This window comes from Ziziphus jujuba, chromosome 2, assembly GCF_031755915.1.
Source record: "Ziziphus jujuba cultivar Dongzao chromosome 2, ASM3175591v1".
In the NCBI taxonomy this organism is placed as follows: Eukaryota; Viridiplantae; Streptophyta; class Magnoliopsida; order Rosales; family Rhamnaceae; genus Ziziphus; species Ziziphus jujuba.
This window is the reverse complement of record NC_083380.1, coordinates 4,607,283-4,627,373: the sequence shown is the minus strand read 5'-3', so window position 1 is coordinate 4,627,373 and position 20,091 is coordinate 4,607,283. Positions and strand designations below refer to the sequence as shown.

The following is a 20,091-nucleotide window of genomic DNA, read 5'->3' as shown; positions in this document are numbered from 1 at the left end:
GAAATGGCAAAAGACCATCTTAAGAAGCATGTGAAAGAAAAGCTTCTTTCAACTATAGAATTTATATTCTTTTACTATAAATAATGTATCTAGTGATTGTAGTACTTAATTATATTTTTATATATTTATGTTAGGATATTTATGGAGTTTGGGACAACATATAAAAAGGAAAAAAAAGAAAAAAGAAAAAAAAAAGGCGTTGTTAGCTAAGATAATAGAAAATAAATATAAGAAATTATTTTGTTTTGGAGTAAGTGGTACTCATTAAATTGTTTTAATTAAGCTCACTATAATGTTCATCAAAAGAAATAAAAAGGTTAATGACTATTATTCATCTTTTCACAACGCTCGTTTGTCGCTAGCATTCTTTGGTCAAGCTTCCATTGCTTCCTTGTTGCATCAATGATCTAGGAATGGAGGCTCTCCTTTTTCAGACGAAGTGGAGGAGCTCAGATCAAAGCTTAAATTATCATCATACTCTAGAAACTTCAATTTGTATACATATATATATATATATGTATGTATTAGTATATATATATGTGTACATTACAATTTCCTAGAAATTGACTGTCAAGTTTATGAAAAGACAATTTTATATTACATTTGAAACTAAACGAAAAGAAAACGTATCAAAAATAAGTCACGAAACCTTGCAATAAAAGTATGAAGCAATCAAAGACACGTCTGGGATAATTGTCAATCTAGTCAATGGTAAAGAACTAGCTAGAACTGAACTTCAGAATCAATAGAAGAAAGAACTTGGCTTTGTTGAAATCAGCAGGAAAATATTATTGGATAACAAAATTAGTCCGCCTCCAGTATTGTTACTTTACTTGAGAGAACTTGAATTGGACCACCTACCAGTAATAAATTAAATTTGTGAGAAACCAAGTGTTTAATATACCAATAAGACAAGTAGCAGTCATACTTATATGAACAAAAGGAATATGAGCTGCCAGGGCTAACAGCTGCTAAATGAATGAAACAGAGACACAACAATAATGAAGATGTGTAAAGAAAATTATTTGTGCAGAAAAAAAATACCTGGAAGTAATTGGAGAAATGAGAGAACAGAGACACTGTTGGACATTGCTGATCATACAGATTTACCATCAAGAAGTACATGCAAATTTCACTTTCTTCCTTAAATTGCATTGATGTAGGATATCCAGCATTGCTTATGTTATCATTGTCTCTGAAAGTTCACATCTTCTTGAGGTAATCAGGAGCTATGGTTAAGGTCTGCTTGCCTTGTCCAGTTAAAGTTTCCTGGTCTGTTTTCCAATGAATTCGTAGCTGATGATCTTTTTCTAATATGCTGTTGTGCTTCTTCGGAAGATAGAAAAACACAAATAACACATCAAATAAATTCCATCTCTTTCAACTTCATATAACAAGGAAGAGTAAAGAAATCACAAAAATTGTAAAGTGACATTTTTGGTTTGGTGATTTCTTCTCCTTTCTGTTCCGTTCAAGTAGTCTCCACAACCACACAAGGGAGAAAAAAGAGAGATAAAACTGAACGATTCGACAATAAGAATCTAGACAACACAACTGCTTTTCCACAATTGGAGAAAGAAAGCATAGATAGCAAAAATGGAACTTAAAATACTAATAGAGGGCAAGAAAAAAATTTGTAAGAAATAAGCAATAATAGTACCGTTAAGAGAATCAAAGACTTTGAACCAATACCAAGGTGCTAAGAACTCTGCTAAATAAATAATACGGTCACTACATGAATATGAGATGTTTAAAAAATATTAAAAAAAAAATACTCTTCTTTTAATTTATTTTTATTCATAGATATCTGTTGAAACGAAACGAATTCTAAACAGTGAGGGAAAAAGTAAGTACCTGGATGCAATTGGACCGAGATATTAGAGAACAGAGACAATACATTTGCCGAATGCTTGTTATATAGCTTCACCGTCGACAAGGATACGAGAGACGTAAGCAATCTTGTGCCAATCTTCCCTGTCTCTCTCTTGCACCGTTGATTTAGCAATAGACAACCTCCAATTTCTAAAAGAGATAGAGAAGTGGGTAGACCTTCTGGCAAACACTGAAGCTGATCGCATTCTTTAATATCAAGGATTTTAAGGGATGTGAGGTGTCGAAAGGCATTGCCATTTAACGATTTCAGGTTTGGAAGTATGCGTAATCTGAGAGTTGTCAAAGAGGTAGGAAATAGGCCCTCCTCCGGAAAGGAATCCACTATATCTTCACTTTCACAGATATCCAAGTTTGTGAGAGAGGTGAGTCCTTGCAATTTCCATTGTATGGGTGGTGCAAACAGCTTATTGCAATTGAAAAATGTCAGATCTTTTAAATTTGAGGGCATTTCTGGAATGGACTGCATGGAAGAGTTAATTATCGTAAAATGCTGAAGACGTGGAAATGCAGTGTCCAACTGTTGAGTCCTTGGAAGTGAAGCCACTAGTTGATCACTTCCCCCGATGTCAAGCTTTGCCAAAGAAGGAAGATAACTAGGTAAGCATCCCGCTTTTAACTTGGGGCAATTTGAGAAAACAAGCTTCTCAAGACGAGGAAAAACTCCACCTTCACTATGATCAGCCGCAACAAATAACCACTCCTTCCACTCCGGCATATCACAAAAGCTAAGATATTCTAAACATCTAAATGGCTTTCCCACACTAGCAGAACCATTTGAATAGAATCCTTCACCTATTCTCTCCATCAAATTAAATCCACTGATATGAAGGGATTTAAGAGAGGGTAGATGCCCAAGCGGCGGTACCTCGTAACAATTTCTACAATTCCAAAGCCTCAGCCCTACTAGATGAGAAAATGTACCATCTACCAGCCTAGCTGGAAATCTTGTGCCTTTGTAATGCATAATCTGTAATTTCTCAATTTCTCTCTGAGGTTGGAGACCCCCAAGCAATTCTCTTGATTTTTGTGAATCATCTGTTTGACTGTTCCACCCCTCGTCCAAAGTCAAATCAGTTATGTACTTCTTCTCCTTCAAATTGACATTCAAAACATCTCCCACATCAACTACATTTCCAATCCTTGTGATACAAAGATTTCTGCTCATGTTTTGAAGCTGTCCTAATTTTCCAATGTTGCACCACCCATCATCGTGTTTGCCGACCGTAAAACCTGTTAATGTTCGCAAATATTTCATCTCACATATTTGCGGTGGCATCCCTTCCAAATTCGAGCAATTTTCAATATCAAGATGGCGCAAGTTGATTAGACTTGCTATATTGCTTGGTAATCTCTTAAGACGACAACATCCATTCAACAATAGTGTATGCAAGTTGGACAAGCCACACAGTGTATCAGGTATCTTATTAATATTAGTATAAGATAAATGCAAGTGCCTTAACTGTTTCAGATTATCAATCGAGTCACTCAAGTGAGTCAGCTCTTCACACCATGCCAACATCAATATCTGCAAATTGTATAAATTATATATGGTCTCAGGTAGCTCTTTTAGCGCAGTGTAAGATAAATCCAAGTAGCTTAGAAGTGTCAATCCGCTAACTGAATCGACCAACCCAGTGGTATAATATCCACGTACAGAGAGTACTCTTAAGAAGGGCATTGTTGACAATAGTTTTTCACAGTCGACAGGACTCTTTTTCCTAACGATAGCGAGATTATATTGATATTCCCGACAATCTAATGGTAAAAAAGACCTCAGACATTTGTTTTCAAATAAATCCTTGTATTTCCTACTTTCATATCTCTTACTTCTCACATACGATATATGGCGAGTCTTTCTTACTAGTGCAAGCGGGACGTTGTCATCCAGCCGCAATGAAAATTCTCCTGAAACAAATTTTGCTAAATCGTTCACAAGATCATGCATAGTAAACGTTCTCTCGGTGGATCTGAACAGTTCCAACTGTACCAACTGTTCCGGCTGCTTAACAGGATGAAATAAAGATCTTGATATTAAATCATTAAAGTAATCATCTCCTACATCCTCTGAACTCTTCCTTTTATGGGGTTGCAATAGATCTTCTGCTATCCACATTAAGATCAATTCTTCTTTTGTAAACCTCCAATCTTTTGGATATATTGAAGAATAAGCAAAACAGGGTTTTAGATGGAAAGGAAGATAATGGTAGCTCAGCCATAAAGCAGGGAGAATATTACTCTCCTTTTCAACCAACTCCCACATGTCATTGTTTAACACATTTTCCCATTCCTCAGCATTTGATTCACCGCGCAAGAGACCACCGAGTGATTTTACAGCTAAAGGCAAACCATTGCACTTTTTAATGATTTTTCTACCTATTGCTTCTAAATCTGGACGCACACCTGACTTTATGTTGCTAAAGGCATGTTTTGCAAATAATGACCAAGAATCCTCCTCGGACATTAGCTCTAAGTGATGATTTGGAACAGTGCCCATCATTGATGCGATATTTCCATTTCTTGTTGTCACAATGATTTTACTTCCACAGGCTCCAGAATCAAAAGGACTCTTTACGGCATTCCAAAGATCGTAGTTCTCATTCCAAACATCATCTAGGACAAAAAGAAACTTTTTCCCCACCAATGCTTCCCTCAATCTAGCTTTGAAGTTGAAATGGATCTTTGACATAGCATGTTTGGGAAGTTACGGTCTCAAGAATTGTTTTTGTTAGTGTAGATACATCAAAGTCATCTGATACAGTAACCCATGCCTTGAGATCGTAGTTATTCGCTCTAGGATCATTGTAAACAAGTTGAGCAAGGGTGGTCTTGCCAATCCCACACATCCCGACTATGGGGATCACAGATATCTTGCTCCCACCTAAATCATTTGATACCAACAATTCAACAATGACCTCTTTGCTACCTTCCCTTCCATAAACATCAGAGTTTTCTACCAAGGTTGTGTGAAGTCCAGCCGCACCAACCACAGCCACCATTTTTGACACCATTGCTGCACCGAAAATGGATTGTTCAACAATTGTGGGCTCTGCAGAGGCTGTTGTAAGCCTATAAATAGGCTCCATCCCGTTGTATGAAAGCCAAGCCAAGAGAGCAAGCTCAATATTATCCCAAGTGAGAAATATTGAGAGGAAACTCCGAGAGAGAGAGTGTTTAAGTTCCAGAGAGAGCTTGAGAGAAGAGTGAGCAATTCCAGAGAGAATTGGAGAGTGTAGAGAGAGGCTCCACGTGAGAATCCTCCATGAGAGAAGTTTTTATTTTTGTATTCTATTTCTAAGAGATTAATAGAATTCTTTTTATTTTTCTTCTCATATTTCTTCTCTAAAGTGGTCAGAGAACCACAACAAGTGGTATCAGAGCTCCAGGTCGAGAGCTTGGGTTCAAAATTTGAAGAAACAAAGCTACTGTTCTTCAAGTTGGTGTTTTGAAAAGTTGCTCAAATAATTAATTTGACAATACCAGGTGAAAGTACCCGACGAGAGGAGAACACACAAGTTCGCCGGAGAGCCAGCCACCGTCTCAGGCGCCCGCACGCGCCGCCTGAAGTTTTCTGCAACAAGTCACGTGCCTCACGCGCCGTCTGGAGGTTGAAGACGACCACGTCAGCAGACACGTCAGCGCACCCCTGCCACGTCATCTGCCACATGTTGACACGTCAGAACAGTCTGCCACATCATCTGCCACGCCAGCCGACACGTCGTCAGCCACGTCAGCCGACACATCATCTGCCACGTGTTGCCACGTCAGCACAGTCTGCCACGTCATCTGCCACGCCAGCCGACACGCCGTCAGCCACGTCAGCCGACACGTCATCTGCCACGTGGTGACACGTCAGCACAGTCTGCCACGTCATCAGAAGTTTCTGAAATTATGGATCAGCCCCTGAACTATTGGAAATTACAGATTGACCCCTGTAGTTTCTGTATTTGTAGGTTGACCCAGAAATTTTGTGAAATTACATATTTGCCCCAAAATTTCTGGTAATTATATTTTGACCTCGGAAGAGTCAAGTCCACCATTTTCGGTCGTTCCGGACGCAACGGTTAACTCCGTTTTGCCAAATTCAGCTCCATTTTTTGGTCAAGCCATAATGTCAATGGAAGAATCATCTTCGGGAGCTATGGTTAAGCTCACTGCCACAAATTATACACTTTGGAGACCTCGGATGGAAGATCTCCTCAATTGTAAGGATCTGTTTGATCCTATAGAAGCTAAAGGAGAAAACCCCGATCCCAGCAAAGTAGCAGAATGGAAGAAATTAAACAAGAAAACGATCGGTCAGATCAGGCAATGGATCGACCACAGTGTCTTCCATCATGTAGCGAAGGAAACGGATGCATATGCCATCTGGACAAAATTGGAGGACATGTACCAGGCCAAGACTGCTCGGAACAAAGCCCTATTGCTTAAGCGATTGGTAAATCTAAAATTACAGAGTGGAACTTCTATAGTCGAGCATACCAGTGAGTTCCAGAGCTTGGTAAATCAACTATCTGCTGTGGATTATCAACTAGGGGATGAGGATCAGGCCCTCCTACTTCTAAGCTCTCTTCCAGACAGTTGGGAGACATTGGTAGTCTCTCTCAGCAATTCGGCCCCGAATGGCAAACTTACTATGTCTATGGTTAAGGATGCCCTATTTAATGAAGAGGCTAGGAGAAAGGACATTGGCATGGATCAGTCACATGCCCTCGTCACAGAGAGAGGAAGACAGCAAAGAGGTGGTCGAGATAGGGGGAGAGGCAGGAGCAAGAGCAGAGGCAGATCTACAGACGGCAGAAAATCATCGTATAAGTGCTATCATTGTGGCCTGGAGGGTCACATGAAGAAGAACTGCAGAAAGTTGTTGAGAGAGCAGAGACTCCAAGGTAATCAGCCGAAGAAGGATGGAGAGACACTAGTCACTTGTACAGGAGAAGTGGCGCTCTGCTCCACCGAAGAAGAGACATACCTTCATATATCAACCCAAAATGTTGAGTGGGTAGTCGATACTGCAGCATCCTACCATGTCACTCCACATAGAGATTTCTTCAAAACGTACAAAGTAGGAGACTTTGGTACGGTAAAGATGGGAAATTCCAGTTTCGCAAAGATTATGGGAACTGGTGATATTCAGATAAAAACGAATGTTGGTTGTACAATCACTTTGAAGGATGTCCGTCATGTTCCAGACCTTCGGCTTAATCTACTTTCGGGAGCAGCCTTAGACAAGCAAGGCTATGACAACTACTTCAGCAAAGGCACATGGAAAATGACGAAAGGTGCCATAGTTGTCGCCCGAGGACATATTTGTGGAACGTTGTACAAGACTCATGTGAAGATATGTGCAGATAGCCTCAATATTGCAGAAGGAGAGGCGTCTCAAAATCTGTGGCACCAGAGACTCGGTCACATGAGTGAAAAAGGATTATCCACTTTGGCAAGGAAGAAGCTTATCACTGTTTGCAAGGATGCTGCGCTAGATCCTTATAATCACTGCTTGTTTGGTAAGCAACATAGAGTCTCCTTCAGTTCCTCTGCATTGAGAATATCAGAGTTGCTTAGTCTGGTGCACTCTGATGTTTGTGGTCCCATGGAAGTGGAATCATTAGGTGGCAACAAGTATTTCCTGACCTTCATTGATGATGCTTCAAGAAAGGTGTGGGTATATTTCTTGAAAAAAAAGGACCAGGTATTGGATTCCTTCAAACTGTTTCATACCATGGTAGAGCGTGAAACAGGAAAGAAGCTGAAATGTCTCCGCTCAGATAATGGAGGCGAGTATACTTCCAAGGAGTTCGATGCCTACTACAGAAGACACGGCATTCGACATGAGAAGACGGTCCCTCACACCCCACAACATAATGGAATAGCCGAAAGAATGAACCGAACCATTATGGAAAAGGTCAGAAGTATGATCAGTATGGCTAAGCTGCCAAAGCCATTCTGGGGAGAAGCTGTTCGTGCCGCCTGCTATTTAATCAACAGATCACCGTCAGTACCGTTGAATTTTGACATTCCGGAGAAAGTGTGGTCGGGTAAGATTCCCTCCTACTCTCATTTAAGAGTGTTTGGTTGTTTAGCTTATGTACATGTATCCAATGAGCTCAGACAGAAGCTCGATGCAAGATCTACTCCATGTATCTTTATAGGATATGGAGATGAAGAATTTGGATACAGGTTATGGGACCCGAAAACAAAGAAGGTTATTAGAAGCAGGGATGTAGTATTCCATGAAAACCAGAAAATGGAAGACATTGAAAAGCCTAGAATGTCTCCTAATTGTAGTTCTAGTGCCGAGAATTTTTGTCCTAATTCAGCACCAGCACAAATAGCCACAGAAGATAATGAGGTGCATGAAGATATACCAAAAGCAGACCAGGAGGAAGAAGGGGATATTGAGCAGGGGGAGACTCAATCCTCTCAAGCAGCTGCAGGGCCATCACAGCGGTCAGATGATGGTACATCTCCTGAAACCAGTGGTTTACAAGTTCGGAGATCTGAGCGAGGCCGAATTCCATCAAAGAGATTTCCAGAATCTGAGTATATTTTGCTTACTGAAGAGGGGGAGCCAGAGAGTTTCCAGGAAGCTGTTTCTCATCAAGAGAAGGAAAAGTGGCTGCAAGCAATGCAAGATGAGATGGAATCCTTGCAAAAAAATCATACTTATGAGTTGGTTGAGCTTCCAACAGGAAAGAAGGCACTAAAGAATAAATGGGTGTTCAAGCTCAAGAAAGATGGCAGCGGAAAGGTGGTGAAACACAAAGCCCGATTGGTGGTCAAAGGATTTCTTCAGAAGAAAGGAATTGACTTTGATGAGATTTTTTCACCAATGGTAAAAATGACTTCAATTCGAGTCATTTTTGGTTTAGTAGCAAGTCTAAACCTAGAGCTTGAACAGATGGATGTGAAGACAGCATTTCTTCACGGTGATTTACATGAAGAAATCTACATGGAGCAGCCAGAAGGATTTGAGGTTTCAGGGAAAGAAAACCTCGTATGCAAGCTAAAGAAGAGCTTGTATGGCCTCAAGCAAGCACCAAGACAATGGTATAAGAAGTTTGACTCGTTTATGGTGAGTCAAGGCTATAAAAGGACTACAGCAGACCAGTGTGTTTATATTCAAAAATTTTCAGGTGGAAACTTCATTGCACTTTTTCTATATGTGGACGACATGTTGATCGTTGGACAAGATGCAATGAAGATTAGTCAGCTGAAGAAAGAATTGTCCAAGTCCTTTGATATGAAAGACTTAGGACCAGCTCAACAAATTTTGGGAATGCAAATAATCCGAGACAGGAAGAATAGAAGGTTATGGCTATCTCAAGAGAAGTATGTTGAACGGGTGATAAAGAGATTCAACATGGATAAAGCCAAACCGGTCAGCATTCCACTTGCAAATCATTTCAAGTTGAGTAAGAGATTGTGCCCCTCATCCAAAGAAGAGATAGAGGAGATGGCTTCAGTACCATATTCTTCAGCGGTAGGAAGTCTGATGTATGCAATGGTGTGTACCAGACTAGACATTGCTCATGCAGTAGGTGTTGTGAGCAGATTTCTTTCAAATCCTGGAAAGAAACACTGGGAAGCAGTCAAATGGATTCTCAGGTATCTTAAAGGTACATCGAAGCTGTGCTTGAGCTACGGGGGAGGTGATCCAATCTTAGAAGGCTATACAGATGCAGATATGGCCGGAGACCCTGATAATAGAAAGTCTACATCAGGTTATCTCTACACTTTTGCAGGGGGAGCTGTGTCATGGCAGTCAAGATTGTAGAAGTGTGTTGCTTTATCCACTACTGAAGCAGAGTACATTGCCGCAGCAGAAGCGGGTAAGGAAATGTTGTGGTTAAAGCGTTTTCTCACAGAATTGGGCATCAAGCAAGAAGACTACAAGATACATTGTGATAACCAAAGTGCCATGGATTTGAGCAAAAACTCAATGTATCATTCCCGTACAAAGCACATTGACATCCGCTATCATTGGATACGCGAAATAATAGATCAACAGTTGCTGAAACTGATGAAGATTCACACAAAAGAGAATCCAGCAGATATGCTAACAAAAGTTGTTGCTCAAGAGAAACTGAAGCTATGCAGAGACATAGCTGGAATAGATGGCAGATGACCATCAGTTTTAAATGCGGCTGGAGGGGGAGAATTGTGAAGTCCAGCTGCACCAACCACAGCCGCACCAACCACAGCCACCATTTTTGACAGCCACCATTTTTGACACCATTGCTGCACCGAAAATGGATTGTTCAACAATTGTGGGCTCTGCAGAGGCTGTTGTAAGCCTATAAATAGGCTCCATCCCGTTGTATGAAAGCCAAGCCAAGAGAGCAAGCTCAATATTATCCCAAGTGAGAAATATTGAGAGGAAACTCCGAGAGAGAGAGTGTTTAAGTTCCAGAGAGAGCTTGAGAGAAGAGTGAGCAATTCCAAAGAGAATTGGAGAGTGTAGAGAGAGGTTCCACGTGAGAATCCTCCATGAGAGAAGTTTTTATTTTTGTATTCTATTTCTAAGAGATTAATAGAATTCTTTTTATTTTTCTTCTCATATTTCTTCTCTAAAGTGGTCAGAGAACCACAACAGGTTGATGGTAACCGAGGTGAAGATCTTCTCTCAACAACCTCTTTCAAACCCAGGACATCTTTTTGTTTAACAATATATTCTAGTCTATCAAGAATCTCCACAAGTTTGGGTTCCACTATGTTGTTAAAACTAGTGAACCAAGTAGAGAAGAGATTCCGTACCTGACTTGTGCTGCTTCTGTTTTCACCTTCCATCTTGCATCGCAAAGCTTCAGTGTTGATTTGATAGATCAGGTCCTCTGCATCATAGGAAGCTTCTCTGAGCTCATAAAGCCATTGCTTGACATCAGGATTTCTAATTTGCTTCTCCTCAGCATCATTGATCACAGTATTAGCAGACAACAAACTTTTTTAGCAGCCCGTCATTTAGTTTCTTTCCCTTGATGAAGTCAACGACCTCCTGAGAAGCCAACCTATCAAACAGCACCTTAAGTGAGGCCGAGAGGAAAGCTCCACCCACCAGTTCCGCAGCCATGTGTTGTGAGGAAATTATTATCAATAGCAGATTAACAGGAGTTATGAGTATGCAATCTGAAACTCAGATCATTTAGTTTTTGTGGAACATATCCTAGTCTGCAACCGGTTTTCTTAATACCATCAGGGAAGTTTCCCACTTGTTTATCTTGTCGTTTTCTTTTTTTTTTTATTTATTGGTGAATGTCTTGTCCTTACTCTTTATATTTTAAAATTTCAGACGCGACCCCATTGGAAGTTGTTGGCAAAATTGGTTCCATGAAAAGTAATCAAATAATTGGATGTCAAAAATAAAATAAAATAAAATAAAAAGTTAGGTGAATAATGTTGACGATACCATTCTTGTATATGATCATGGTAGGTGAAAAGATGGTTATGACAAATCCCTGATACATCTGCCCACAAAAATGAGAAGGGGGGGAAAAAAAATGTAAAAATGGTCACAAATTACTCGTTAAAAGGTTAACTGGCACCATGTCAACCATTAAAGTAATGTTGTAAAATTAATACCGTAATATACAAATATTTAATTCGAGGCTTCAAGCAAATTAATAAGAACCTAAAAAAATACCAACTTTTTTTTAATAGTTTTTAGAACAGGATATAAACTTGTTTTTAGACACAAGTTTTATTTTTAAAAATGAACAAAACACTTGCCTTTTATCATATCAACTCCGATGATGAGGTGGAGGAAGAACCATCACGAGCATGCAAACGTGATCGATACCAGGTTTGCGCTGCTGTTGAACTACTGCTGGGCTAATAGAATAGCCCTTAATACTCAATATGAAAATGGGCCTAGGGCCCAGAATGAAATTCAAGCGCGTTGTTTGAAACCTATTCAAGCCCATGTATTTTTTCTTTTACTTTTTTTTTTTCTTCTTTTCTTTTTTCTGCTTCATCTTGCGTGAAAGGTCCTTGCCAAGTTCAAGATTAAAAACACCAAGTTAGAATATATTCTTTGCATTTGGTTTGACCTGTCAGAACAAAATTCTCATTCAAAGAAGAAAAAAAAAAAATTGGAATGATACGACCCCCATACAGTAGCCAAACAAAAACAACGTGCACTCTTAAGAATTAAAGATTTTTTTGACTAGCCGTGAAAAAGAAAAAAATGTTGCCCAGACTTGAAGCCCCTTACAATCGCTGCATAAGATTGTTCCTAAGTACCAAAACAAATTAGAAATCAGAATTACTCAAGCATAAATTAATCAAAGCATGCAGTGAAGTTTTGTAAGAAATATGTAGTTAATACACGTCGTACTACTACCTCCAAAAAAATTACAAAGAGTATAAATAAAGAAGTGAAATGATGAATCAGACTACTGACAAAATCTTCTTATACACATAAGAAATCAATCTCATAAACAAAATATAAAAAGAACAAGAAAAAGATGTAATTCTGAACAAGAAAAAAAAAAGCAATTCTATAATAATAATAATAATAACAACAACAACATTTAAAATGTGAAAATTGCAGCGAATCAAACTATGCATATATATTTTGTAGAAGAATAACCACATTCTTTTCATTCCAACCAAAAAAGTAAATCCATATACTTTTCACCGTCCAATATACATTTTAGATTTTTTTTTTCCCTACACAAAAATAAATTATTTTGAAGCTTTTAATTATGCTTGTGCCTTTTGGGTATCCAGGATGGAGGATTTGTTTAGCATAATTCCCAATTACCAAGTTGGGCACATACTCCAAATGCAACATCAACTAAAATAGCTCCTGCATCAATGGATGCTGTTTGGCATAATGCTTTGATTAAGCTGTCAGATCTGTTGATTGAAAGATAAAAAGAGTGATGGTCATTCCAATATCTTTAAATTAAACCCCTTTTTTTTAATAAAAAAAAAAATCTTTTCTCGACCTCTAAGCACCTAAATTTGATTAAAAAAAATATTTGGAACTAATATTTATTTATTTATTTATTTTTTTAACTTGGCTTCCACTTGCATATTGGAAAAGAAAAAAAAACGATGTGTATTTCACTCATTTTGTATGAATCTTCCCTTTCTTATTAATAAATAAAATAAAAATCATATAAGACATTTGGGAGGTACAAAATAGCATTGGGTTGGGCTATATTCGGATCAATTTCAGCCAATACGACGTTCGGTACAACTTTGTGTGCAGTCCAATTATATTATGTAAACCAAACATAATTTAAAAGTCCAAAAGTCTTTTTCCCCGAAAAGAGAGTTTTTGCCAAATCTCTTTTGTAACCATGTGCTCTTTTGGCTTTACTTCAGTTATTAAAAAAAGAATAAAAAAGGAGAAGTCCAAAACTGGTTTTGACGATTTTTCACAATATAAGAACTTTATGCTTGTCATTCCCTTCAACACATTCTAATAATTAATATAATATATAGTTATATACTTTAGACAGATCAAGTACAGCCTTTCACTTTCCGTCCTATTTCGTGCAAGATTGAGGGCCAATATGATACTGTGTAATGCCTCTTTCAGTGAGGTGTTGCTCATCTTCTTGCATGTGATATTTGGCAAATATGCACCGCAGATCTAAAACAACACAAACCCTTCTTTTAAATCTTCAATCTACATTCTCTAACCAAATTGCAAATACCTCCAAAGTTTGTTGAGAATGTCCTCGAAGTTATTACTTTATAAAAAGAGAAACAAAAAGCTTGAATCTTTTTACATGCAATTAATAACTCTTGGAGCTAATCTGATATTTCCTTTTCATTTTTTTATCAATAAATTAATGACAATTAATAAATTCTTTATTTTTAGTCTCCCCCAACATTAAACGTTGAAAGAAACAAAAAAAACAAAAATTTTATTGTTGTTAATAACTAACTAGATACGAAGTTCCGACATAATTCTTATAAATATGTATGGTGCATTTATAACTTCAAACAGCTTGGAAGATCTTAAACTCCTCTCTCTTTAACCTGTTTGTCTGAGAAGGAAGATGAAGACTGGTTTCACTTTTGGAAGATCAATATGTTCCTTCCTTGTTTCCACCATTTTGGTTTTTTTATATCTTGTTTTAGCAAACTCTGGACATCTTGGCAATGATACCATCAGAGTCAGAGACAGAAAGCAGAAGGTAAACTGTAATATGTACCAAGGGAGTTGGATTTTCGACAATTCGTATCCTCTTTACGACTCTTCGTCTTGTCCCTTCATTCGGAAAGAGTTTAACCGTCTAAAATATGTTCGGCCTGATAAGTCATATCTCAAATACAGATGGTAACCCATGAACTGTAACTTGCCAAGGTACACATTTCTCTCTGTCATCCCCTTATTCATTTGTTCATGCTTGGCTGCAAAATGTATGCATGTCTTTTTGTGTGTGTGTGTGTGTTGGAATTTTGGGTTTTTCTGGTCTTACGCTCTTCCTGGAATGTTTATTCTCAAAGCAATCACATAATGACAAGCACTTGAAGCAGTTAATTGTGAGTCAACTGTGTAGAAAAGTCAGTATTTTCTCATAAAAGTAACGGATATCATTGGTATCAATATCTCTAAACTAGTCAAGATAGAAATTAATAAGGTTGATAACTAAGCATGCTCTTCTTTATTTTTTTTGGCCCCATTAATTATCCTATAATTCATCTAATGCTTTCCTTCTTATCTTGATTTATAATTCTTTTTTTGGTATAATGTGAACACATTGCAGAGTTGATGCTAAAGACTTCTTAAGGAGATATAAGGGGAAGAAAATCATGTTTATTGGTGATTCTGTTAGTCTCAACCAATATGAATCCTTTGTATGTTTGCTTCATGCAGCTGTGCCTCATTCCACCATCAGAGTGCAATTAAATGACTCATTTTCTGCTATGATATTCAAGGTAAATGACTATCTAAGTGACATTGTTTAGCATATATAATTTATCCTTTCTGAACTACCGGCCCAATTGATATAACGAATAGAGCGAAATAAATACTCTGAAGTTTGTAGGACTATGGAGTTTCATCAATGCTATTTAGCTCTCATTATCTGGTGGACATCGAAAATGAAAAGATTGGTCGTGTTCTAAAACTTGATTCCCTTAAAAACGGTGATCTATGGAAGGAAATGGACGTTTTGATCTTCAACACTTGGCTTCGGTGGTATCGCAGAGGGCCTAAGTAGTCGTATGATCATCTCTATCAATTCAAAACACAACTTATTGTTCTTGTCGAATCATAACACTATAGAAAGTTGAATATCAAATGAAAATTTGGCTTTTGACTTTTGACATTTTGATTGCAGATGGGATTATGTTCACGATGGTAACCAAACTCTCAAAGACATCGATCGTATGGTTGCTTTTCGGAAGGGTTTGACAACGTGGGCCAAGTGGGTTGATGCTACCGTGAATCCAAGTAAAACCAAAGTCATCTTCCAAGGAATTTCTCCCTCAAATTACAAGTAAGCTCACTTTCTCAATTTTCTCTTTTTCTTTTCTTAGTCTCTACGTTCTATTCATTTTCAATCCACCAAAGTAGTAATTCCATGAGTTTCTCTGATATATCTTTTTTCTGGGTGTCAAATTCAATGGTATGGAGTGTGTTGGAAAATCAGAAAGCAAAACTGGAAAAACTAACACAAACAACAACAAGAGTTATCGAGGTTCAGCCAAGATAGCCTACATCCTCGTTGCTCAGGTGAGAGCTTCTGGTATTTTATTGAATAATTGCTGTCTAGGAAACAATTACAGAACTCAAACTATGGAAACACTCAGATATTCACAACCCAAAGTCCCTGTTACACCCTTTACACTCTATGTTCTTTACCGAACTCACAAAGAACTCACAAAGAATATCAGTTACACAAAGAAGAACACAAGGGAATGAAAACAGAGTCTTGGAGCTTTCCCGCCTTCTGCAATTTTCTGGAAATGTCATGTTTTTTACTCTCTATCACATTATGAAGAAGAAAGCTATATAAATATAACAGGTGTTGCTCAAAACGACGTCAATCTACTTAAGATGTGAGGCAAAGTGACCATTTTGCCATTCTTTACTTCCAAAATAATGAAGTGCACCGTTTTGACCTCCTAAAGCTTCAAAACACTTAAAACAGATTCTGCACCAGATTTTGCACCAGTTTCTACAGCACATTACAACAACGATATAAGATAAATTTGAGGATTAAATCATCACATAGCTCCACCTAATCCTCAAATTCAATTCAACAGAAGCTCATCACCATCCCAGCAAAAATAACCATCACCAAATCAGCCTGCTCCAACTTGGAGTAGATTCTTGCAAGTATTAAACTTGCTAACAGTTAGCACCTTTATACCCATATCAGAAGGATTGAGCTCAGTAGGGATTTTCTTCAACTTAATCACCTATTGAGCTGTCATATCTCAGATAAAGTGATACCTGACCTGAATATGCTTAGATCTTTCATGAAACACTGGATTTTTGCACAAGTGGATTGCACTTTGACTGTCTGAATATAAAATAGCTTCTTGATTAAGTGCTTTAAATTCTGTTAACAGACCCTTAAGCCAAATAGCTTCTTTTGTAGCCTCTGTTGCTACCATATACTCAGATTCAGTTGTCGTTAAAGCCACCACAGGTTGCAACTGAAACTTCCAACTTATACAATTTCCACCCAAAGTGAACACATAAGAAGAAGTAGATCTCCTTCTGTCCCTATCACCAGCATAGTCAGAATCCACATACCCAATTAGTTCAATTTCACTTGAATTTCCTTTATAAGACAATCCTTCACTAACCGAGTGTGTCAAATACCATAGAAGCCATTTCATTGCCTCCTAATGATCTCGACCACGGTTAGCCATGTATCTACTCAAGACACTAATGGCATGAGCTAAATCTGGCCTAGTGCAGATCATCACATACATCACAGATCCCACAGCGTTTAAATATGGTACAGCTACCATATCTTCCTTCTCTTGCTCTGTAGCTGGATATTGCTCACTAGACAGCTTGAAATGTCCACCAAGTGGAACATTAGCTGGTTTTGCACCTTCCATTGAAAACCTGGACACCACTTTCTGAATGTATGAAGATTGCAACAGCTTCATCTCATATCTTGATCTATTTCTCACAATTCCTATTCCTAAAATCTTCTTGGCTTGTCCAAGGTCTTTTATATCAAACTCAGACTTGAGTAAATTCTTCACAAAGAGTATAACTTTATCATTCGGACCTGCTAGTAGCATATCATCTACATACAACAAAAGATACACAGCTTTATCGGTTATAGGATCCTTAAAATATAAGCAACTGTCAAAATTGCTTCTCACAAAACAAGCATTCACCATAAAAGAATCAAATCTTTTATACCACTATCTTGGTGATTGCTTAAGACCATAAAGTGATTTTTTAAGCAAACACACAAGATCTCCACCTATTTTCTTAATCCCAAAACCTTCGGACTGCCTCATGTATATTGTTTCTTTTAATTCTCTATGAAGAAATGCAGTCTTGACATCCATCTGTTCTAACTCCCAATCAAACTAAGTAGCCAAGGCCCTAATGGTTGTGTATTTAACCATCGGTGAGAAGATTTTATTGTAATGTATGCCTTCCACTTGAGTGAACCCCTTAGCCACTAATCTAGCTTTAAACTTCACTAGCTCAGACTTTGACATTCCTTCCTTGACTTTGTAGATCCATTTGCAATCTACAATTTTCTGGTTTGCAGGTGCTGGTACCAACTCCCAAGTCTCATTTTTATGTAAAGATTCCATTTCTTCAACTATAGCTTCTTTCCATTTTGCAGCTTCCTTTGATTTCATAGCTTCCAAATAACTTCTTGGCTCATTATTTGTAAGATCTTGAAATGCCACTAAGGCATAGGCTATAAAATTTGCATAGCTATACTTCCTCTTGGGCTTCATTTGCCTCTTTGCTCTATCTCGGGTTAACAAGTATCCTTGTGAAGGTATATTTGTATGTCTTGAATTTGAGGATTGGTGGTTTGCTTGATCATCTTCTGAATCCACATCTGATTGGGCAGGGGTATGCTTTTCAGGTTCGTCAACTCCTCTAGATTCAACAGCAGCCTCAAGTGATGCCTTATCACTTAGATTTCCATCATCTTGCTTTTCCATCTCAGGAAATAAATCAAAACTCCTAGTTTCCAGCTGGTTATTAGTCTCATTACCTGCACTGTTAGTAACTTTACATGGCATAGAATTTTCATCAAAAATAACATCTCTACTTATAATGACTTTATAACCTTGACTTCCTTTATCCCAAAGTCTATAGCCCTTAACACCTAAAGGATAACCTAAGAAAACACATTTTATGCTCCTAAGCTCTAATTTACCTTCAGATTGATGGACATAAGCAGTGCAACCAAAGACTTTTAGCTTGCTGTAATCTGATTTCTTACCAAGCCACACATGTTCAGGGGTCTTAAAGTTCAAAACAGTAGATAGTGACAAATTTATCAAATGCATAGCTGTCATAATAGCCTCACCCCAAAACAATTTAGATAAACTAGAAGAAACAAGCATACATCTCACCTTATCAAGCAAAGTCCTATTCATCCTTTCAGCCACACCATTTTACTGTGGTGTGTGCTTAACAGTTCTATGTCTTAGTATACTATAAGACTTACAAAAAACATCAAATTCTTTATTACAAACTCAAGGCCGTTGTCTGTTCTCAAAGTTTTAACAGATTTACTGGTTTGGTTTTCAACAAGTAATTTCCATTCTTTAAACTTAGTAAAAACTTCATCTTTCATTTTCAACAAATAAACCCAAACTTTTCTAGAAAAATCATCAATTATAGACAAAAAATACATGTTTCCACTTTGTGTTTGCACCTTAGTAGGACCCCATAAATCAGCATGAATATACTCCAATACAGATCTAGCTCTATGTGCACTCAAATTAAAACTAAGTCTATGTTGTTTTCCCGAATACAGGTTTCACATGACTCCAAATTGCTGATTATGTCCTTGTCAAACACATTTTGTTTATTCAAATAATATAGGCCTTTTTCACTTATGTGACCTAATCTTTTGTGCCACAAAACAGTCTTGTCCATAACTTGTGAACTAACTGAAGCATTTCTAGAATTAACTATTGTTTTACCAAGCAAAACATACAAGCCATTTTTTTTACACCTTTCATTACAACAAGAAAGCCCTTAGTCACTTTCACAGTACCATTTTCGGTTTTACACAATAAACCTGACTCATCTAACATGCCAAGGGAAATTAAGTTTCTCTTCAAATTAGGGACATGTCTTACTGAAGTAAGGGTATTAACAGTACCATCTAACAGATGTAGTTGTACATTTCCCATGCCAACTACTTGACATGACTGGTTGTTTCCTAGAAGGACTTGACCACCCTCACACTTAGAATAAGAATGGAAACAACTTAAATCAGGACACATATGAAAGGAATAACCTAAATCTAACCCCCATTCAGATTTGTCTTGGCTGGAAGACACAACCAAGACCTATGCAGGCTCCAAACCATTGTAAGCCACTGCCAAGTCATCAGTTACTTAGCCTTTCTCTTTTTCATCTTTCTTTTTCTTAAAACAATTCTTAATGAAATGGCCCCCTCTCTTGTAGTAGTAACACTTTCTTCTTGGAGTCCTAGACTTAGATCTAAAACTCTCTCTAGATTTGCTCCTTTGGTCACCATGACCCCAAGTTCGTGTGGTGTTTCTACCTCTCACCGTAAGACCTTCCCCTGTGGATTTAGATTTCAATTCTAAATCTCGGGACCTGAGGGCACTCATTACTGTTTCTAAGGACAAAGAGTCTCTGCCATACTTAATGGCATTCTTCACTTCTCTATAAGTCTCAAGCAAGGAGTTTAATAATATCACAGCATGATGTTCATCATCAAAAACAACATTACAATTTGCAAGACTCAGTGTTAAGCGATTAAAAGAATCAAGGTTAGCATCTAAGTCCTTAGTGGTATCCATTTTGAAACCAAAAAATTGTTCTAATAAAAGAATTCTGTCAGGTAAAGATCTCACCAAGTAAAGCTGTTCAAGTTTCTGCCACATCTTTGAAGTAGTACTCACATCATCTACCTGCCTCAACACATTGTCAGAAAGATGAACAATGATAGTACTCATTGCAATTTCAGCAATTTCAAGCTTCTTTTCTTCGGCGACATCTGCTGCATATGATCCATTGATCGTCCTTGCCACCTT

General features: G+C 37.9%; 1 protein-coding gene and 2 pseudogenes across 1 annotated transcript; 1 reads left to right on the top strand and 2 right to left on the bottom strand.

The window, feature by feature from the left end:
- Nucleotides 1-278: 278 nt before the first annotated feature.
- On the bottom strand, nucleotides 279-4,849 carry LOC107417766 (putative disease resistance RPP13-like protein 1; annotated as a pseudogene).
- Nucleotides 4,850-13,840: 8,991 nt separating this feature from the next.
- Nucleotides 13,841-15,354, top strand: LOC107417768 (protein trichome birefringence-like 38; annotated as a pseudogene).
- Nucleotides 15,355-15,978: 624 nt separating this feature from the next.
- Nucleotides 15,979-16,701, bottom strand: LOC132800666 (secreted RxLR effector protein 161-like). Its single transcript, XM_060814877.1, has 3 exons — nucleotides 16,315-16,701; nucleotides 16,164-16,218; nucleotides 15,979-16,031 (listed from the first exon to the last, which is right to left on the bottom strand). The coding sequence occupies exons 1-3, from the start codon at nucleotides 16,699-16,701 to the stop codon at nucleotides 15,979-15,981; spliced, it is 495 nt and encodes a 164-aa protein (XP_060670860.1).
- Nucleotides 16,702-20,091: the final 3,390 nt, after the last annotated feature.